The sequence below is a fragment of the Mixophyes fleayi genome, chromosome 1 (assembly GCF_038048845.1).
Source record: "Mixophyes fleayi isolate aMixFle1 chromosome 1, aMixFle1.hap1, whole genome shotgun sequence".
NCBI lineage: Eukaryota > Metazoa > Chordata > Amphibia > Anura > Limnodynastidae > Mixophyes > Mixophyes fleayi.
The window spans coordinates 446,233,387-446,252,949 of NC_134402.1; the positions used below are offsets into that span (position 1 = coordinate 446,233,387).

At 42.2% G+C, this 19,563-nt stretch overlaps 2 protein-coding genes across 3 annotated transcripts in view; both read left to right on the forward strand.

Annotated features, from left to right (window-relative positions):
* Positions 1-225: 225 nt before the first annotated feature.
* Positions 226-4,182, forward strand: IER3IP1 (immediate early response 3 interacting protein 1). Its single transcript, XM_075186018.1, has 3 exons — positions 226-357; positions 2,042-2,143; positions 2,979-4,182. The coding sequence occupies exons 1-3, from the start codon at positions 267-269 to the stop codon at positions 3,032-3,034; spliced, it is 249 nt and encodes an 82-aa protein (XP_075042119.1). The 5' UTR covers positions 226-266; the 3' UTR covers positions 3,035-4,182.
* A 4,611-nt stretch (positions 4,183-8,793) lies between these two features.
* HDHD2 (haloacid dehalogenase like hydrolase domain containing 2) overlaps positions 8,794-19,563 on the forward strand; it is a 33,421-nt gene continuing 22,651 nt past the window's right edge. The window contains exon 1 of one of the 2 annotated variants that reach the window (XM_075186011.1): positions 8,794-8,951. The gene's annotated coding sequence lies outside the window, so the exon portion shown is untranslated. Of the gene's footprint in view, positions 8,952-18,904; positions 18,924-19,563 lie in introns of those variants that run through there. The other variant, XM_075186012.1, reaches the window with a different exon arrangement.

Consider the following 19,563-nt stretch of genomic DNA (forward strand, 5'->3'; position numbering starts at 1 on the left):
TGACGAATAAACTGTAATTTGGAATTTCAGTTCCTGTTAATATTCTCCTGTTTGGATTCTGATTTAGTTAACACTATATTTCCTCACAATCTCATGAGATATGCCATTCCCAGTTTCTATTCATGGCAGAAAATCGATATTAACCTAGTTTTACCTTACTGTATTTCTTCGCGCTTTCATTATGTTTGTCCCACCGAGCGGCCCGTCCCAGCTGATGACTTCGTTCATCCAGCGGTCGCCACGTCACACACACGGACTCCGACAAGATGGCGTTCACCCTGTACTCCCTTCTCCAGGCCGCTCTGCTGTGCGTCAATGCGGTGGCTGTGCTGCATGAGGAGCGCTTCCTGAGCAAGAGTGAGAGCCTGGGGCGGCTGGGGGAGGAGGGGGTGCCTCATACCCAGCACATCACCCACAGGGGTGCCTCATACCCAGCACATCACCCACAGGGGTGCCTCATACCCAGCACATCACCCACAGGGGTGCCTCATACCCAGCACATCACCCACAGGGGTGCCTCATACCCAGCACATAACCCACAGGGGTGCCTCATACCCAGCTCATCACCCACAGGGGTGCCTCATACCCAGCACATAACCCACAGGGGTGCCTCATACCCAGCACATAACCCACAGGGGTGCCTCACCTCATACCCAGCACATAACCCACAGGGGTGCCTCATACCCAGCACATAACCCACAGGGGTGCCTCATACCCAGCACATCACCCACAGGGGTGCCTCACCTCATACCCAGCACATAACCCACAGGGGTGCCTCATACCCAGCACATCACCCACAGGGGTGCCCCATGCCCAGCACATAACCCACAGGGGTGCTCTGGGGGGACATTAATGGGGCTCAGGAATACAGCTACTGCCACATATGCAGAATATAATCATTATTACAGTATGCAAATGTCTGCACATCAATGTCACTTAGTTTATTAACACTTCTTCCCCCTAAATGAATATCTACAGCTCCTGTTATTGCTATTATAATATAATAAAATGAGTGTATTTCCTCCTAAACCTTGCATAATGTGTTTACAAATTCTCCTAATTTATAATCTGTAGGTTGGGAGCAATAGGGGGGGCTACCATGCGATCACAGTGGGTCCCCGCTTTGTGAAAACCAATCTTGTACTATCAGCTAGTAATCTTAAGTATTAATCCAATTTTAATATAACTGTACACCCTAATTATGCATATTAAAAATAATTGTCCTCTTTAGATAGCGGTATGTTAATAGGCGATAAATAGAGATAATTTCACCTGCAGAGGAGGTGGGTCGTATATCCGCTCGCTATTAGAGGTAACAGAAGGGGTGCCAATGTTTGAATCCAATTGTGTGCCTGTTTTAAGGAATTGCCCTTCCATTTAAATTGAACAAGATGTTTTAAAGTGGATTGATTTAATATTATGTTAATTTTTTATGATATGGGAGCCATGGTTAATATATGATTTATTGATGTATTTTTTTTTTAACTACTTTATTGTTAATTATAGTTAGCTTAAGTATATTATTTTTTTAAAATATAACTAGGATGTTACTATAACATTAAGCATCCCAAATTATTTGCACTGATATGTGCTTAGTGTGGGGATTATAATCTGTATTGCTCCATTCTGTCTATGACATTGGGAGTTATTTTAGACTCAAAAGTTCATGATAACGGATTAGAAAGTAACAAACTTGTACTAAAATAATATGAAGACACGGGTAATAATTATTTTATTTTAAATATAAAATTAAAAGAATACATGATATCAAATGTGTTGGTGTTCATGATTCCTGTGTTATAAATTACAATAAGTGCCAAGGAAAAATGGATCGCATGGCAGGTCACACATCAAATGTTTAGGACAAGACTGAAAAAAAGGGCAATTGAGTGTAGTAAGTTAAATGAAAATGACAACTGTACCCATAGTATGAGTATTTTGTAACGGACACAGAGAATCCAGTGTATTCTGATCTGGGTGTGGGGTCTGTCTGTTGTAGCCTATTTTTATTTGAGTGGTTTGTGTCTTCTCGCCCCGGCAGTTGGTTGGGGAGCAGACCAAGGTATTGGAGGTTTCGGAGAAGAACCTGGAGTAAAGTCACAGATGATGAATCTTGTGCGCTCCGTACGGACAGTAATGCGAGGTAACTATGCCGAGTTATTTTCCTGTATGGTAAAACCAAACAATCTTTGCTTGACGATCATTCCATCTCCTCTGCTTTCCCAGTCACTGAACAGATGGATTGATAGTGATTTACATTGGAAAAGATAAACACATTAAGGCATTATGTACAGGAAATACGTGGTTTTGTTGTCTACTAGTCATTTTTCCAATGCAGTTTAAATAAAAATAAGTTTTTATTTATACAAATTTTCTTTGTCTCTTGTCTCACTGTAGGTGAAAACCCCTCTCGTCATCTTTTCTAATCTAGATCCTAACTGCTTGAGTGGAAATGGTGCTTTAACTACCCAAAATCATAAACCGGTCTCTATTAAACACATTTACTCTTGTTTAAAAAAAAAAAAATACACGTCCTTCCATATGGTTTTTATTTTCGTAATCCAGTAATGTTATTTACGTTTGATAGACCCCCTGAAGTGGATTAAATGTGATGATGGTCCAGTAATATGAACAACGTCTATAAAGTAATGTACCAGGACGATTCGGTTTAATATCTGTTTGGGAAAATTGGGGAAAAATTGTGCCGTGCCCTGATGATCTCACTATTCTCACACCACGCCCACTTCTTTGATAGAACACGCCCCCTTCCCAGCAGTTAAATCCCCCCTTTGGCTGCTGACATTTGGGACTGTAGGCATGCACCTGAAGGCAAAGGCCTGCATGTTTGGCATAGAATAGTACCTTACTGCTCTTTGCACCAGGCCGTTGCATAAGTCTCTAGATTTCTTCATAGTTTAAACTTGTTTGCTTGTACAAACTTATATATGGGTGTCTTAATAGGTCCTCTCTCTTTGCAGTACCTCTAATAATTGTGAACTCCGTAACAATTGTGCTGCTTCTGCTGTTTGGATAAAGACATGTTTGACCTGAATTAGGCCAGCACATCATTGAAAGACCAACTGGACAGACTATCATATATCTCTACAAGGAGACCAGGCTGAAAATTCCCCTCTACCGATGAATTCTGCAGAACCTTTGTTGAGAGAGAGCTTTTGAAAATGAACGTGCTGCATACGTGGAAACACCGTCTCCAATATACACCCCACCAGGTGCTGAGAGCATTGCTGGATTCTAACCGATGCTTCTTCCACCACAAAGACTATTCTCGCCCGACTCCCGTATCGCAATTCACCAGTGGCTATAATAATGATTGACATGTAGTACAGACATTTGTGCTGTGAGACTTGGCACTAGTGCACATATCGGTGCATTCATTTTCATAGTTCCCAAATGTAAGCTGTTCCAAAATACATTAAAATAAACCATTAAAACATGGCATCTACCTAGACCAAATCACTTCCAACCCTAAGCTATATTTCTTCTATATTGTGTTTTTTTCCCCCTGGTTATTCATGAGGCTAACTATGATGTTCAATGGATGGAGCCATTTTGCAAACTGAACCAGCACGCAGAGCATACTACCTATCAATTCTCTAGGAAGCAGAGTGTTGTGTACCGATATTGTACATCATTAATAATGCCTGGTGTTATGATAATGATGGTGCTTCTTGCCCCCCAAATAAATATTTGCTGCATTATTAAGGGTGTGTGAGATCACTACACAATACCCTGGATACAGGAGTCGGCAGCTCTCTCTCAAACTAATCTATGAACCAGTGATGTCTCTGGTTTATAGGGAATAAACCGGTTGCATTTGAGAACTTGTTCCGCCCAGACCTTTTCAGTCATTAGTTTACATAGATATGTATTTTTCAAATACATTCTCCATTGTGCAAAGTCAATAACATCTAAGTATAAAGATGAACAAAGGCAAGTGATCTGGCCCATCTAGAATCGCCAGTCTAAAAAATGCCCAGCACTGCTCGCCGTACAGCGACCACTCATTACATCTTTTTCTCACCTAGACTGCGGGATTGGCAGCCGATCATTAAACACAATATTGTCTTTTTAAATGTGCTCCTATTTTTGTCACTTTTGTTCAGTTCTTTTTATATATTGTTATTTGAACAGGGAAGGGAAATAAAAAATGTTCCACAAAAACTTGTCTGAAATGTTTTTTGGGTTATTGAAAAGCGCAGCTGGTGGGTGAAGATTTAACATGGTGCAGGGCACAGATCGGAGCTGATCCTTTATAATGTGTATGGAATGTGCTGAGGAATCATTATACTAAGTACCAGAAGCTAATCAAATTTTATATTTGTTACTATAATGCTCAGAGGACTATCAGGGAATGCTGGGCTCTGTAGTTCACAGCAGCTGGAGCGCTAGAGACTGCTCCAAGTATCCCAACTTTTTTTCAGAGAATGGCTGCAATACTCTGTTGTAAGATTTGTTGGAAATTGCTTATTAATCACATTCCAAGGCGGAAATAACCAATCTACATATTATTGGCCCTTAGGACTAGTTCATAAAAGATCTTTGTGAGTATTTATTCATGTCTGGATCTCTATAGAAATAATAATCTGCAGCCAATGACGCGTCTGTTATTCACATGTATGTAACACACTGGTCGGACTTAACGGCCTAAATACCGCATGTATGTATGTCTCGTTCCATATGCTATGCAGAGCAAAAATGCTTACAGAGTCCTTCTTGAAATAAGTCCTCAAGGTCTGGACTTGGGCAGATTTGTCATTAAGGGGCAGTCATTCACTTAACTTAGATGATCTCTATACAAAGAGCTTGTGGATGCCCTAAAATCCTGTCCTGTCCCCAACCTGAAGCCAAGAGATTGACGAGCCAATTTGGCTCCATTGATGTTGGACAGTTAGTACATATTACAGTTATTAGTAAGGGCATGCTTCATTGTATTCCTTATAAAAGTGAAAACCTTTAACGGGAACCCTAAGAGCTAACAGTTGATTTTGTTTCTGACCTGGGCATGGATATAACCTGGTAAGTCTACCACTGGGCACAGTCTGTGGGTGACAATGATCCATGTAATAAAACGTCTCTTATCTAAAGAGCCGAAATACACGTGCTTTTGGTTGCACATTACAGGCTCGGTGTTGTATACTAACAAAAGGGTCTTTGTATCCTGTACCAAATTTTAAAAAGGTGGTGACGCTGTAAGATACATTATGTGGAGCGGATGGCTGTCTCACATCTCCCTCCGACAGTGGAGATGTACACTCAGTGACCTCTTTATTAGGTATACTGTTCTAGTACCAAGTAGGACTTTGCCACCCAGAACGTGTATTATTTGTGACATGGACTCAACAAGGTGCTGGAAACATTCCTTAAAGGTTCAGGTTGACATGATGACGTGTGATCTGTGACATGACGTGTTATTCTGTCATTAGAAGATGGGTAGACTGTGGCCATAGAGGGATGCACATGGTCAGCAACAATACTCAGGCTGTGGTATTTAAATTATGCTCAAATGGTATCAGGGGGTGTAGTGTGTACCACTGTCACCTTCTGTCAGATTGTACCAGTCTGGTCATTTTCCTCTGACCTCTCATTCACCCACAGAACTGCCGCTCAATGGATGATTTTCGTTTTGTGCATCATTCTCTGTAAACTCTACAGACTGTTGTGTGTGAACATCCAGGAGATCCGCAGGTTCTGAGATACTGAAACCTCCCCGTCTGGCACCAACAATCATTCCACGGTCAGAGTCACTTAGATCAGATTCCTTCCCAAGTCTGGTGTTTGGTCTGAACAACAACTGAACCCCTTGACCATGTCTGCATGCTTTTATGCAACGAGTTTCCGCCAAATGACTGGCTGATTAGATATTTGCAAACGAGCAGATGTACCTAATAAAGTGTCCACTGACTGTATAATCACTCCAGGTATTTCTGACCACTTGGCAGCTCTTTAAATGATATAATTTTCACATTTGTTCACAGATATGCACATACTTTACGTTGAAATGATCATAAAAGACAACATACAGCTACAAACACATCAGTGTCATAAACCATATAATAATACATAGGATAGAGATTTATCAATTGGGCACTACTAGAAGCTAACAGAGGTATTGTTCCACATAGGTCCGTCCATGAGACATGGATGTTTTGGAGGTGGGGAACAGTTACCGCTGGAGGAACACAGATAACATTTGTTAGGCTGAATAGTCACCAGCTGCCTAATTTTCCGGGACAGTCCCGATTTTAAAGATTTGTCCCTGAAAATGTCCCTTTCTTTTAAACAATGACCAACTGCATAATGCCTTGGGCTATATAAGTTTATGTTTATTCAATTGGAGTTTTTAAAATGTAAATAAAAATGACATTATATCCAAGTTCAGTATATATATCATGGCTGGGATTGTAGTACTCAAAAGTCCATTTAGTTGGTACCTACACAGCAATAAAATGTCCCTGGAAATTAAATACTTTAAATACCTTTCGACTGTCCGGACAGTTGGAACCTTTGTCCTGACTGTGACTTACTGTGTCCTGTTTACTGCCTTGTGCAATTGTCACAGCGTCGTACAGTAGGGAAAACAGTACATACATAAAACAGGGACATACAAGCAGACAAAATAAATGCAGACATGAAAACAAAGGGTATGGAGGACCCTGTTCGTTACAGAGCTTACATTCTAAAGGGAAGAGGACACAGCTGTAACAAGAGGAGTGAGTGTGACTCAGAGTGGAGATTGGGACAGTTGTGAGGGTGCATTAGTGTGAATGTTGTTATCGGGGATAAGGTCACCTCTAATAAAGAGATGGGTTTTCAGAGAGCGTCTAAAGATTTGAAGGCTGTGGGAAAGTCTGACTGAGCGTTTTAGGGAATTCCATAAGTGAGGAGCAGCACGGGAGAAGTCTTGTAGGTGGGAGTGAGAGGTGGTTACCAGAGATGAGACAAGGAGCAGGTCAGAGGTAGATCTAAGAGGATGGGAGGGAGAGTATTTTGATATGAGATATGAGATGTATGCAGGGGTAGTGTTGTTGAGAGCTTTGTAGATCAGGGTGAGTAATTTGAATTTGATTCTGGAGGACACAGGGAGCCAGTGTAGGGATTTGCAAAGGTGTGCAGCAGATGTGGAGTGGTGAGAGAGGAAGATCAGTCTTGCAGCAGCATTCAGGATGGATTGAAGTGGGGATACAGGGGTGGCGGGAATGCCAGATAGCAGTAGGTTGCAATAGTCAAGACGGGAGATGATGAGAGAATGGATAAGAGTTTTGGTAGCATGTTGAGTAAGAAAGGGGCATATTCTGGCAATGTTTTTAAAGTAGAGTCAACAGGATTGGGAGAGAGTCTGGATGTGAGGAATAAAGCAGAGGGTGGAGACAAGTGTGACACCAAGACAGCAGGTTTGGGAGACTGAGTAAATTGTGGTGTTATTGACAGTGAGGGAGAATTGAGGGCAGGTGGTGACTCTGACAGGAGGGAAGATAATAAGCTCCGTTTTGGACATGTTGAGCTTTAAGTAGCCAGTGGACATCCATGTGGAGATAGCAGAAAGATGGTTACATCAGATAGTATAGAAGGAGAGGTCAGGGGAAGAGATATAGATTTGGGTGTCATCAGCATAGAGGGGGTATTGGAGGCCGAATGAGCGAATTAGTGTCCCTAGAGAAGAGGTGTGCAAAGAAAAAAGTAAAGGCCCAAGAACAGAGCCTTGTAGGACCCCAACAGTTAGTGGTAGTGGAGGGGAGGATGTGCCAGAGGTAGAAACACTAAAGAAGTGGTTCGATAGGTAGGAAGTGAATCAGGAAAGGACTGTGTGACGAAGGGCAACGGAGTGAAGGGTGTGTAGGAGAAGAGGGTGATCAACAGTGTCAAAAGCAGCAGAGAGGTCCAGGAGAATGAGTATGGAGAAAAGTATGTTTTAAGTATACTAAGCTGTGAGGTGGCCAGTGGGGGTAGGGGCCATAGTGACACTATGCATCACCGCGCCCCTGCTGTCAGGGGCTATCTGAGCTGGTGGGCATATGGCCCCCGGGCCGGTCCCATAGTGGGCTACCATGGGCTGGGTCACTGAACCACCTGCATTTTCTTTTCCTTCAAAATGTTCCTAATAGGCTGCTGAGCAGAATCTGTCCCCCCCCCCGGGCTAAAATTTGCCAGCCCTCCCCTTCTTGGCATCACGCAAAGTGGGGCAGAGTTTAATGACGCAAATCGCATCATTAAGCCCCATCTCCGCTGGGCTCCGAGGCGGCGCCTGCTGTTCTCTGAGGTCTTCCAGACGTTCCAGGAGAGATAACAGATATGGTTTTAAGTGGGGTTGGGGCGCCCAGTTTATGACAAGCTGTCTTTGCACAAACAAGGTCCTGATTTGGACACTGACAATGTTGGGATATATGGTATAGGCTATACCGTATAGCCATGAAAACTACATATTTAATATTTTAATACAGGACCCATGTGTTATAGCAGTTATAACACCATCCTACTGTCCCTATTTAGGTGGGGACAATCCCGACATACAGGAGTATGGTCCACTAATTCTCTATGGGTTACAGCACAACTTGTACACCATGTGCTTCATTCAGCATCATCCTGTGTCAGTTCTGGAAGCCCTTTATCTCTACAGCTGGTGTGGACCTACAAGTCTCATCTGCCACCTATGAGCTTCCAGTGCACACTGCGACTTGTAGTTCTGCCCGCGCACCGGGGAGCTACAGGCTGCGACTCGCTGCGTTCCACAAGCTGCGACTATCTGCGTTCCACGCGCGACCGAGACAATCCACTTCCTCCAATGTAGGAGCCGGGGTCCTTCTTGCAGACAGGCTGCTAAACCATGCCTGCTCGTAGCAAACGGAGACAGTGCTATGAAAGTCTGACAGGAATGGTCGGGACAACACAGGCAAGGACTCAGTGCTGCTGGTGGGGACAGAGGGACTGTTGCAGTGAGTGAGCTGGACCCTGGGTTGTGTTATATATAATATCTAGTCATTATGTTCACCCTCACTGGTTATTATTAATATTATACCATTGTTGTGTGTGTGCAGAGACTGTGCATTCATTGCACTCAGCATGTAGATTACTGGTTTATATTATATTATTGCTCTGTGCAATAGCCCCATGCTCTGTGCATCTGTATCCTGCCTTATACAGAGGTCAAACTTACAATTGTGCAGCATTGTATGAATAATAATGATAATAATAATAATTATTATTATTCGTATTCTTATTGTCAAACATTTCATTAATTTTGTTATTAGTCATAATATTGTGCAAGCTATTTAGGGCTTGTTTTGAATCCATGAATTATACGTAGGTGACCGTCAGTATGTTGTTTGCTATAGAATTGTTCAGAATAATTGTGGATTTATTTATGCAGAGAGTTATATATAACTGAACGATCGGCAGCTGTCCTGTCATTGGATCCCTTCACATGGGCATCATTTTTTTATTTATTTCTAGTATTTTTATTTGTAGTTAGCGCACCTATATTTTATATTTTCAGGACAAACGTGGCTTTCTTTTCCCACTTTAAAATAAATATATATTTTTTAAGATAGATTTTCACCCTAAAATGTAATCTTCTGGTTCTCTGGGGTATAGGGGTATCAAATATATGTATTTTATACAGGTTTGCAGTCCTAGGGTGTTAATTTTAGTACACAATCCCCCCTCCTAATATTATACCACCACTGTACATGGGTGTAACATACTCATACACACATTGTTAGTTTGGGAGAAAGGTCAGGGGGAGCCGGAATTAGGAAGACAAATATTTGGAGATAATATCAGCTTGTATGTAAGCTGCAGGTGACACTATGGGTCTGACTCATTAAGGCACATAAATACCAATACAGGGCCTCATTTAGAGTCGGACGCAATGTAGTGGAGTGGGAGTGTTCTGCAGCTTGGTAGGGTATTATGAGTGGCATGCAACCCCAGTTGCGTCCCACTTGTAATACCCTACCAAGCTACGACCAGTTACTGCAGCTAGCTAACTACTTGCGCCACCTAATTCCTGCCGCACTTTTTTAGTCTTGTTTTGACGTGTGTTCCGCCTGCGTCTTCATCCGACTAGGGTAGTTTTTGCGGGTAGATGCCCATAGTATCTGAATCATTCACGGTCACGCCTACATAACTCCGTGTTCCACCCTTTCCCTCGTACTGAGACGCAAACTGTCGCAGTGTACACTGCGTATGAAAAGCAGACAGAACTGTTGCTTACTGCGCATGCGCATCGGTGGAAATGTGCAGGATGCGCCTGAAACGGACTTTGCGTCCGACTCTGAATGAGGCCCACAGTGTTTAATGTAGATATTTAGTGCGCTTTATATAAGCGCATATGCCGAATTGTTCTAGATTTGTAAATATACCTTCAGTTTCTGCATTCAGGGGTGGGGGCTGTTGGTTAACCCAGTTCCCAAACTGTGCACCTAGGCTCCCTGGGGTGCCTCGGCCAGGGACAGTGGTAGCAAGGCGGGGGACTACTTTGTAATTATTTTGGCTTAGGGGTGCCTTGAAAAAATTATGGAAACCCTAAGTGTGCCTTGAACTGAAAAAGTTTGGGATCCACTGGGTTAACCTAATTCCCGAATAGCAGTATAGGGGAGGTCCAGATTGGATCTCATCTGCCCTTTAATACCAAAAGATACAGGGCCTGATTCATTAAAACAGGCCAAACAAACGTATTGTGCGTTTTTCTTAAAATGCACGTAAATCGGCAATACGCACATCCGTATTCAGCAAGCAGCGGATGTGATGAATACGGGTCTAGGTGCGCTCTGCTCTAACAGACAATACACAGCAGGATACGTCCAATACCTATGTGGAATATAAAGTCACAAAAGAGCTTTGAAAAAAAAATATTCAATTAATGTCACCAGTTAATAAAAATAATCAATGGAACAGTAATTTGTTCCACACAAATATGATGAAGTTTCTTGCTTTAGGAATACCCATTAGAATCACGGTCACCTAGCAATATATATTAATGCTGAAATACCCACTATAAGCAGTTAGTTATTCTTTCTTCAGAGAAATTCAACTCCATATGTAAAATCGCCAATAATACATAAACGCCGCAATCGGATTCATATAGAGTATAGAGTGGGTTGTTGGGGGTAACTTTGTGGAAACCTGTTGATAATTCACTTTATAGGCAGAAAATAATCCCCTTCAGTGTGGTTACCATGTGTTTATATTGCATCAAATGTGGGCGTGTTGCCCTCCTACCACTTTAACATCACCCCTTTCAATTAAATAAATGTTTCCATTTCCTCCTTTTAATTCTGCTCGGTTTAGTGTCATTTTATGGCTTAAATTAATCGTGAGAGAAAGGAGATACCGGGACTGTCTTTATTTCATGTGTGAAGCTTTTTATTACCACGGTCATTGCGCTCCTGAATTGCGCATAGGACAAGACATGCGCTGCTTCACATAGCACGGCGGTGTGTACTCCATACTTTGCTGGGAACGCTCCGTCCATCTCCTCTCCTCCGGCTGTGTATACTTTTCCTCCTACGTATCTCGCTCTGCCAGTCCATCCGCCTTAATGGAAATTGTGGTAACTTATCGAAAAACGAGACGCACAGCAGTTCCGTCATTTGCAGCACGGTGGAACATGGTTAGCATTGCTGTTAACCAGAATTATTATTATTACAAAAACATATCAGGATGCATGTCCTGAACACGCTTCCAGCTTCCGTGACTTTGAGTGTTTACTGTATGGGGTTACACACGATTCCCGCACTCAATCTCTCTCTTACCTATCACACGGGTTATAGACCTGCTGAATCGCCCCCACACACTTCAGCCACCACCTACTGAATAAGGGCAATAGGACACCGACATATTGTCCCACACTGGCACGCACAATGCTCTTTGTAACACACACCTTAGCAAGGCACACACTAGCAATCAAACGGTTAACTCGCCACACCTCCAGACTGTTACACCATGTAAGTACAAGCACACACTAAGCTTGTTAGTCAAATGTGTTAACAAATCACACACCATCATTCAAAGGGTTAACATGGTCAAGCTATATTCTTCCTAACAGGCTCATGGATTCGTTAGAGTATCAAGGACACAATTTGTTAAATTTTAGATTTAATATACAAAGGTATAGGGCACTCAGATATAAAAAAACAAATAGACAACAATTGACATACAAATATAAATTACATAGCAGTTATAAGAACAAATAGGATGAAAGTACAGAGCATAAATTTACGTATAATAATCTGTAAACTCTCTCTCAAATTACCGTCCCATCTCTCAGCTCCCATTCCCCTCCAAGCCCTAGAGAGACTTGCCTACGCTCACCTCACACGCTTCCTTTCCGCAAACAACCTGTTGGATCCTCTTCAGTCTGGCTTTCGTTCTCAACACTCCACAGAGACTGCGCTGACCAAGGTTGTCAATGATTTGATCACAGCTAAAACTAAACGCCATTACTCTCTTCTAATTCTCCTGGATCTCTCGGCTGCATTTGACACCGTTGACCACTCTCTCCTCATACAAACTCTGCAATCCCTAGGTCTTGAAGACACAGTTCTATCCTGGTTCTCATCCTACCTATCTAATCGCTCTTTCAGTGTTAATTTCTCGGGGGCCACCTCTGCTCCGCTTCCTTTATCAGTTGGAGTACCACAAGGCTCAGTCCTAGGTCCTCTGCTATTCTCTATCTACACCACTTCTCTTGGAAATCTAATAAGCCCCTTTGGATTTCAGTATCATCTCTATGCGAATGATACCCAAATCTATGTATCCTCTCCTGATCTCTCGACATCTGTGTTGTCCCGCGTTACTGACTGTCTTTCTGCCATTTCATCCTGGATGTCCTCTTGTCAACTCAAACTTAATCTTTCTAACACAGAGTTAATAATATTCCCACCCACCAACAAGAGCATACCTGACATTTCTATCTCTGTTGATAACATGACCATAAATCCCACCCCACAAGCTCGCTGCCTAGGTGTAATCCTTGACTCACACCTATCCTTTGTTCCCCATATTGACTCTTTATCTAAATCATGTTATATACATCTAAAGAACATTTCCAGAATTCGCACATATCTTATGCAAGACACCGCAAAAACCTTAATTCATGCACTTATTTCCCGCATTGACTATTGTAATTCCCTCCTTACTGGTCATCCCCAAAACAGACTCAAACCCCTACAATCTATTTTGCACGCTCCAGCAAGATTGATTTTTCTTGCAAATCGTTATTCCTCTGTTGAATCACTCTGTATGTCTCTACACCGGCTGCCTGTTTTCTACCGAATCCAATATAAAATACTTCTATTAACCTACAAGGCATCAACAAAGCTGCACCAATATACATCTCCTCTCTTGTCTCAAAATACCTCCCAACTTGTCAACTCTGTTCTGCACAAGATATGCGTCTCTCATCCACCCTCATTACAACCTCCCATTCCCGTTTACAGGACTTTTTTCGGGCTGCACCCACTCTATGGAACTCTCTCCCTCGCACAATAAGACTCTCCTTTGGTCTACAAACTTTCAAGCGTTCTCTGAAAACCCACCTCTTCAGACAAGCTTATAATATTCCTCAGCCACCCTCTTAACCTCACTACATTACCCTATTACCATCTGTTACACAATTTCACACAAGACAACTACCCCCTGACCAACATTGTTGTGTGACAGGATCATTTAGCTTATGAGTCACTTTTACTTTTACAGTCTGGCTGGGCCGAAATGCAAAATGTAGACTTAACCTCATGTGTCAATCTCCCATTGTCCCATAGACTGTAAGCTTGCGAGCAGGGCCTTCTCACCTCTTTGTCTGTTCTACCCAGTTTGTTTATTAGTTTACTATGTTTGTCCCCAGTTGTAAAGCGCTACGGAATATGTTGGTGCTATATAAATAAATGATGATGATGATGCCTGGGGCAGGCAGAAGAGATGGACAGTCCTTCAATTGGGTTCAACCCCAAGAGCCCACCATTTGTCCCTTCACAACACAGGCTTTTAAGCCAACTGAGGTGGGACGGCATTCAGGGGGCGTGTGGATGCTAATGTGGGGGCGGAAATGTCCCCTGGGTGTCAAGCATGGTTTGTTTAAAAATATTCCAAAAGTTTTGACCTTTCTTAACTTAGCTCAACTCACATATATTCCTAGAGACGTAACTCCCCCATCAATAAACCAGGCATAACCTCCCGCACATTTAAATACCAAACATGATGGAATTATAACAATATGAAATACCTTTCCCAAAGACAAGTGACTGCCACCGCTACCTATAATTCACAACCCTGGTGCAGTTTCGGCCCTTGAGTACGGTGCGGCACCCTGATTTCCCAAAATATGAAATATGAAGGCATTTTCTTTGAAGTTCATATTTCTATATACCTGCATAGATCGCCTTCACGTTTCTGCATCTGTCCACAAGGTTCTCACCTAGTCTATAGCTTCCCCTAATTTATACCTTACACCTTTGTTGTTACCCTGCCTCAATATACAGTCTGCTCTAAATAGGAAACACAGGATCAAACACAATACATAGCTGTGGTCTGTATATCCTACTTAGCTTCCTGGCAGAGCGTCTGCTGAACCTCATTATCTCCCATTGGGCTAATGGACCAAATGTTTTATAAAGGAAACAAAACTTTTATCTGAGGGAGAATCATTTCTATTTATCAATTTGATATTTTATTTGGCGCCCTGACTTTTAATATTCTATTTAGGCCCTGATCTTCACAATGCACATAGATCAACAAAAGAATTGTGAGTGTATGCCCATTTAAATATTAAATATAATATATTCTAATAATATTAAAGAGAATCATATTAAGGGAGTACACTTGGAGCAGAATCATGCTCCTAACCCAACTATCAATTCACAGTTCCAGCCGGCTTCCTCTGTACATAGCGTTGTGCAGTATTAGTGGCTCAGAAATGCCAAGCGCCATTGGCAGCTTTATTATTGACGGCTGATAATGTTGCTGTCTTGCACTTTTCCTGGTACAAGTGTTATTCCGCTACCTTATGTATCATGCGTTCCCCACATGCTTAGATTGTAAGCTCACGTGGACAGGGACATCTTTGCCTTCTTTTTCATGTTCATACTATGGAATTTGTTTGCCTCATGATCACCTCAATGTACATCGCTGCCTCGTACGTCAGCGCTTTATAAATAAAAGATACTCGGCATCATCATCATCACCACCATTTATTTATATAGCGCCACTGATTCCGCAGCGCTGTACAGAGAACTCACTCACATCAGTCCCTGTCCCATTGGAGCTTACAGTCTAAATTCCCTAACATACACACAGACAGACAGACAAACAGACAGGGAGAGACTAGGGTCAATTTTGATAGCAGCCAATTAACCTACCAGTATGTTTTTGGAGTGTGGGAGGAAACCGGAGCACCCGGAAGAAACCCACACAAACATGGGGAGAAGATACAAACTCCACACAGATAAGGCCATGGTCGAATTGAACTTGTGACCCCAGCGATGTGAAGCAGAAGTGCTAACCACTGAGCCATCGTGCTGCCCATTTGTACTTTACCGTTTCCCACTCTCTTGAGTCTGCAATCTAGTTTTTGATGCCTGGACCACAAAGTGATTTGTCCGAGGTATCAAAGAGCCAAAACTGGGATTTGAAGCTGAGTCTCCCAACGTGTATCTCGATACAGATCTGGGCATAGCATTCAATTCCCTCAGTGATGTCACTAGTCAGCTAACAAAGTGATATGTTTTCAATGCACAATTTCTATAAAGCGTGAATTATAATATCTTGCAGGCAGCATACCTATACCCATGGTTACAAACAATGTCAAGGACACTTCTTCTCCAGAATATAGCCTTTACCTTGAAGCTTCTGATTCACCCTGTAGCTAATTTGCTCATTTCTTCTAGATAAGGCCTGATATTTTGTGCTATTGTCATGATGAAGAAATGACTCAGAAAGTTTAACTCTCTCTCCGTCCGGGAGGCATTGCCGTCGCTTCATCTCGAGTCATTAAGCTGTGGGAACCAGCATCCTCACCAAGGGTTAAATTGGTGGCACATTTAAAGTTTTAGATGTAGGAGACTGATAACCTGGAGCTCTCTAATCAGTACTGATAAGTGAATCTGACTTCAAAATGACCCAGTAAGTTGTCACATGCAGGAGGTGTGAGGTGACTCTCCCGCTGTATGGGGCCTGTAACAAGGAAGGAATCCGATGTTGGAATTTTTAGGGGCTGTGCTGCATGTTTGGATAGCTGTGGAATTTACATTATTTGCTGCAATAAGCGATCTTGAAGATGCCACATAACGACACTGACAACATTATTTAATCACAGCTATTATGCAAAGTTTTTACCTTCTCTTGTAACGCTATTTTGGGGTTTTTTTAACGCCTGATCAAAACCGTGTCTTACGGCACTGATCCACGCCCAACTAATAGCAGATAATCCCTCTGATTTTATTTAAAAGGGTTTGTATTTGTCACAGGGCAGAGTGAAGTGTAAGCTTTTTTTTTTTTGTTTGTTTTTTGCTTTTTATAATTATCTTAACCTTTAGGCAAGTGGTTAGCACTTCTGTCTCACAGCGCTGGGGTCATGAGTTCAGTTCCTGACCATGGCCTTATCTGTGTGGAGTTTGTATGTTCTCCCCATGTTTGCGTGGGTTTCCTCCGGGTGCTCCGGTTTCCTCCCACACGCCAAAAACATACTGGTAGGTTAATTGGCTGCTATCAAAATTGACCCTAGTATCTGTGTGTGTGTGTGTGTGTGTGTGTTAGGGAATTTAGACTGTAAGCTCCAATGGGGCAGGGACTGATGTGAATGAGTTCTCTGTTCAGCGCTGCAGAATCAGTGGCGCTATATAAATAAATGGTGATGATGATGATATGTTCTGTTTCATATGGAGGATGTTGCCAACACTGAATGGCACTAACGCTCGATCGGCATGTTTTGCATAAGGCGATCCTTTTTGTTTGCTCATAGCATTGATATTGTGGGACAAATTTCGTTTTAAATCTGATTCTAAGAAAGTTTACTAGCTCAATATGCTTTTAATGTAAGTAGGGATAATTCTGTACCTCCCACAGACCACAAGATTCCCCTCCCCGCAGCTCACCCGATCTCCTGTCTGTCTCTCTTCACTCTGTGGGTGTTGTATTAAACCTTCCTGCAGCAAACTGCATCGCTGATCAGAACTAGAAGCAGAATGGGAAACAGCAATAAGCTTCCTATGGCCAGAAATATGCTGGGGTTTTTTGTTTGTTTGTTTTTAACCATCTGTTTTTATTGCGTAAAACAGATATAATACAGTCCAACACGTTTCAAGAAATATAAGAAAACATCCAAAAGATTTACAGGAAGGATAAGGGGTACATATATATGCAAAAGACAAATTGTTATAAGTTTTACCCCAGCTAGAAATATGCAAATAATATAAACTACAGTGGATAAAAGAAACAAGTTTTTGGAACGTTAAAAAAACATAAAAAACTTGGGAAGTAAATACGATAACGTAGGGAATGGAGGATGAGAAATGAGGAGGGAAAGGCAGGAACTCTTATATTGTTGTTGAGGATAAGAAAAAAATGAGGGATTGAGGTGCGTAACTGGATTGTGTCAACTATGAATTTGCCAAGAGCCGGAGCCGGACCATACCACAGAATGCAGCCACGTTTAATTCATCCTCGAACACAAAGGAGCCCTTAATGTAGCCTATTCCGGGGCATGGAAGGGGTGTTTGGCAGTAGACAATGTACAGTAAGGACGTGCCAAACTCGAGCGCACACAGCAACGTCTGGTTCAAGCTTTGGGCTTCTCTCGGCTGCTTGTTTTTCAGTCGTATCTCTTGCTGCAGGACTAGTCTAAGTGCCGCTTAGGTTGGGTACATACTACAGACTTATCTTGCAATCCAATTTTAGCCATTGGTGCATCATAGAGTGCTAAAATCCTATGGAGACATGTCGGGCCTAATCCATTATGCTTCAGGATAGTAGCCATAAAACTCCAATTCACCCTGTTGAATACTGTGTGAGCATTGGTGGACAGGAGGATTGAGTGTGCCTTCGCTTTAGATGCTTGGTAAATCAGTCCTACGGCTTTGGTAGTGTTGTCTCTTGCTTCTTGACCGAGGACAAATCCAACTTGGTCATCGTGTACTATTTTTGGTAAATTTATTTTTAACCGGTTGGCAAATCAGTTTGACGTATAACTTGACGTCAGTGTTGAGAAGTGATATTGTTTCAGGAATTCGTGTTTCTCTGATACAGCATTGAAGTTTTGCAGAAGGAGAGGGGCAAGTGTGTACTTAAAGGTTTTGTAGTAGGAGAGAGAGAAGCCATCGGTAACTGGGCTTTGACCAGAAGGAGAGTTCGACATGTCCTGATCGATCTCCTGGAGTATGAATGGTTGTTCTCGGAAGGATATGTTCTCCTCTGTGAGCGTGGGGAGGTTGATGTGGTGGAGATAATCGTCTATTTCAGTTCATTTATTTGGAACCCAAATCTGAGCCTGCTATATTGAATAATTTAGAGAAGTCGGAGCAATTTCCTTGGTCTCAAAGTCGGTCATCATCATCACCATTTATTTATCTTTGCCCTATCATCCCGAATGCAATGGATAAAAGTGGTCGCTCTTTGATCTCATAAGGACCTGCCTAGCATCTTACCCAGTTTGTTCCCCCATTGAAATAAACGATTAAGGCAACCCCGGAATGAGAGTTTTACTTTATCGTTTATTGTTTTATTTAGGGCTTGATCGGGAGACTTTGTGAGTGGTCTCTTAATAGTTTCATTTTCTGTAGTAATTTGTCTCTGTGTGTTTTTTTCCAAGAGAGACCCTAGCTGAATACATTTGCCTCCCATATTACCCTGTTGGATATGTCAGATGAGTCATTGTGGGCAATGTAATCCGATATGGTGGCTTCTAGTTGAGCGTAAGTGTTTCTATCCTGGTATAAACATTATGTAGAAAGGAAATTGTTATGCACATTTTGTCGCTATCCAATAACGATTGTCGAATCTCGATTTGTGTTTCCAAAGCACAAAGTAATTTATTATCCAAAAGTAGCAGAATAATTCAAGCGAAATAAAATAAGTACAGCCGTTACTAATCGCAGGCGCTCTGTATCCAGTGAACAGTCATTCAGGTCTGAAGTCTGTGGTCAAAGAAGACTGCTCACTAAGCCCAAAGCTCCTGCTTATATGCAGTCAGAAGTACAGTAAAACAATGGAGATGGTGTGGTTTGCTTCTATTGGTCCAGGCTTCAGGAAGGTCCAGTGTACTGCAGGTCATAGGCCAGTTCAAACCAAAATATCCAAAGGTGGGGGTCATCTCTCCAGGGGATGTGCTCCGACTTTCCTGCCTAGAATCCAGTCTCAACTAGTCTATTAGCATTTTATAGTCAGTATCACTTTAAACATTTATTCCCCCACAACACTAACTAGAGCAGGGGTGTCCAACCTTTTAGCTTCCCTGGGCCACATTGGAAGACGACGAGTTGGTTTGGGCCACACATAAGATACACTAACAATAACGATAGCTGATCATCCAAAAAAACATAGTTAACATCTATA

Coding starts and splice junctions, on each gene's coding strand:
- IER3IP1 (XM_075186018.1), top strand. CDS start 267: ATGGCGTTCACCCTGTACTCCCTTCTCCAGGCCGCTCTGCTGTGCGTC. Junction 358..2,041: donor GGAGCGCTTCCTGAGCAAGA/GTGAGAGCCTGG, acceptor TCGCCCCGGCAG/TTGGTTGGGGAGCAGACCAA. Junction 2,144..2,978: donor CGTACGGACAGTAATGCGAG/GTAACTATGCCG, acceptor CTCTCTTTGCAG/TACCTCTAATAATTGTGAAC.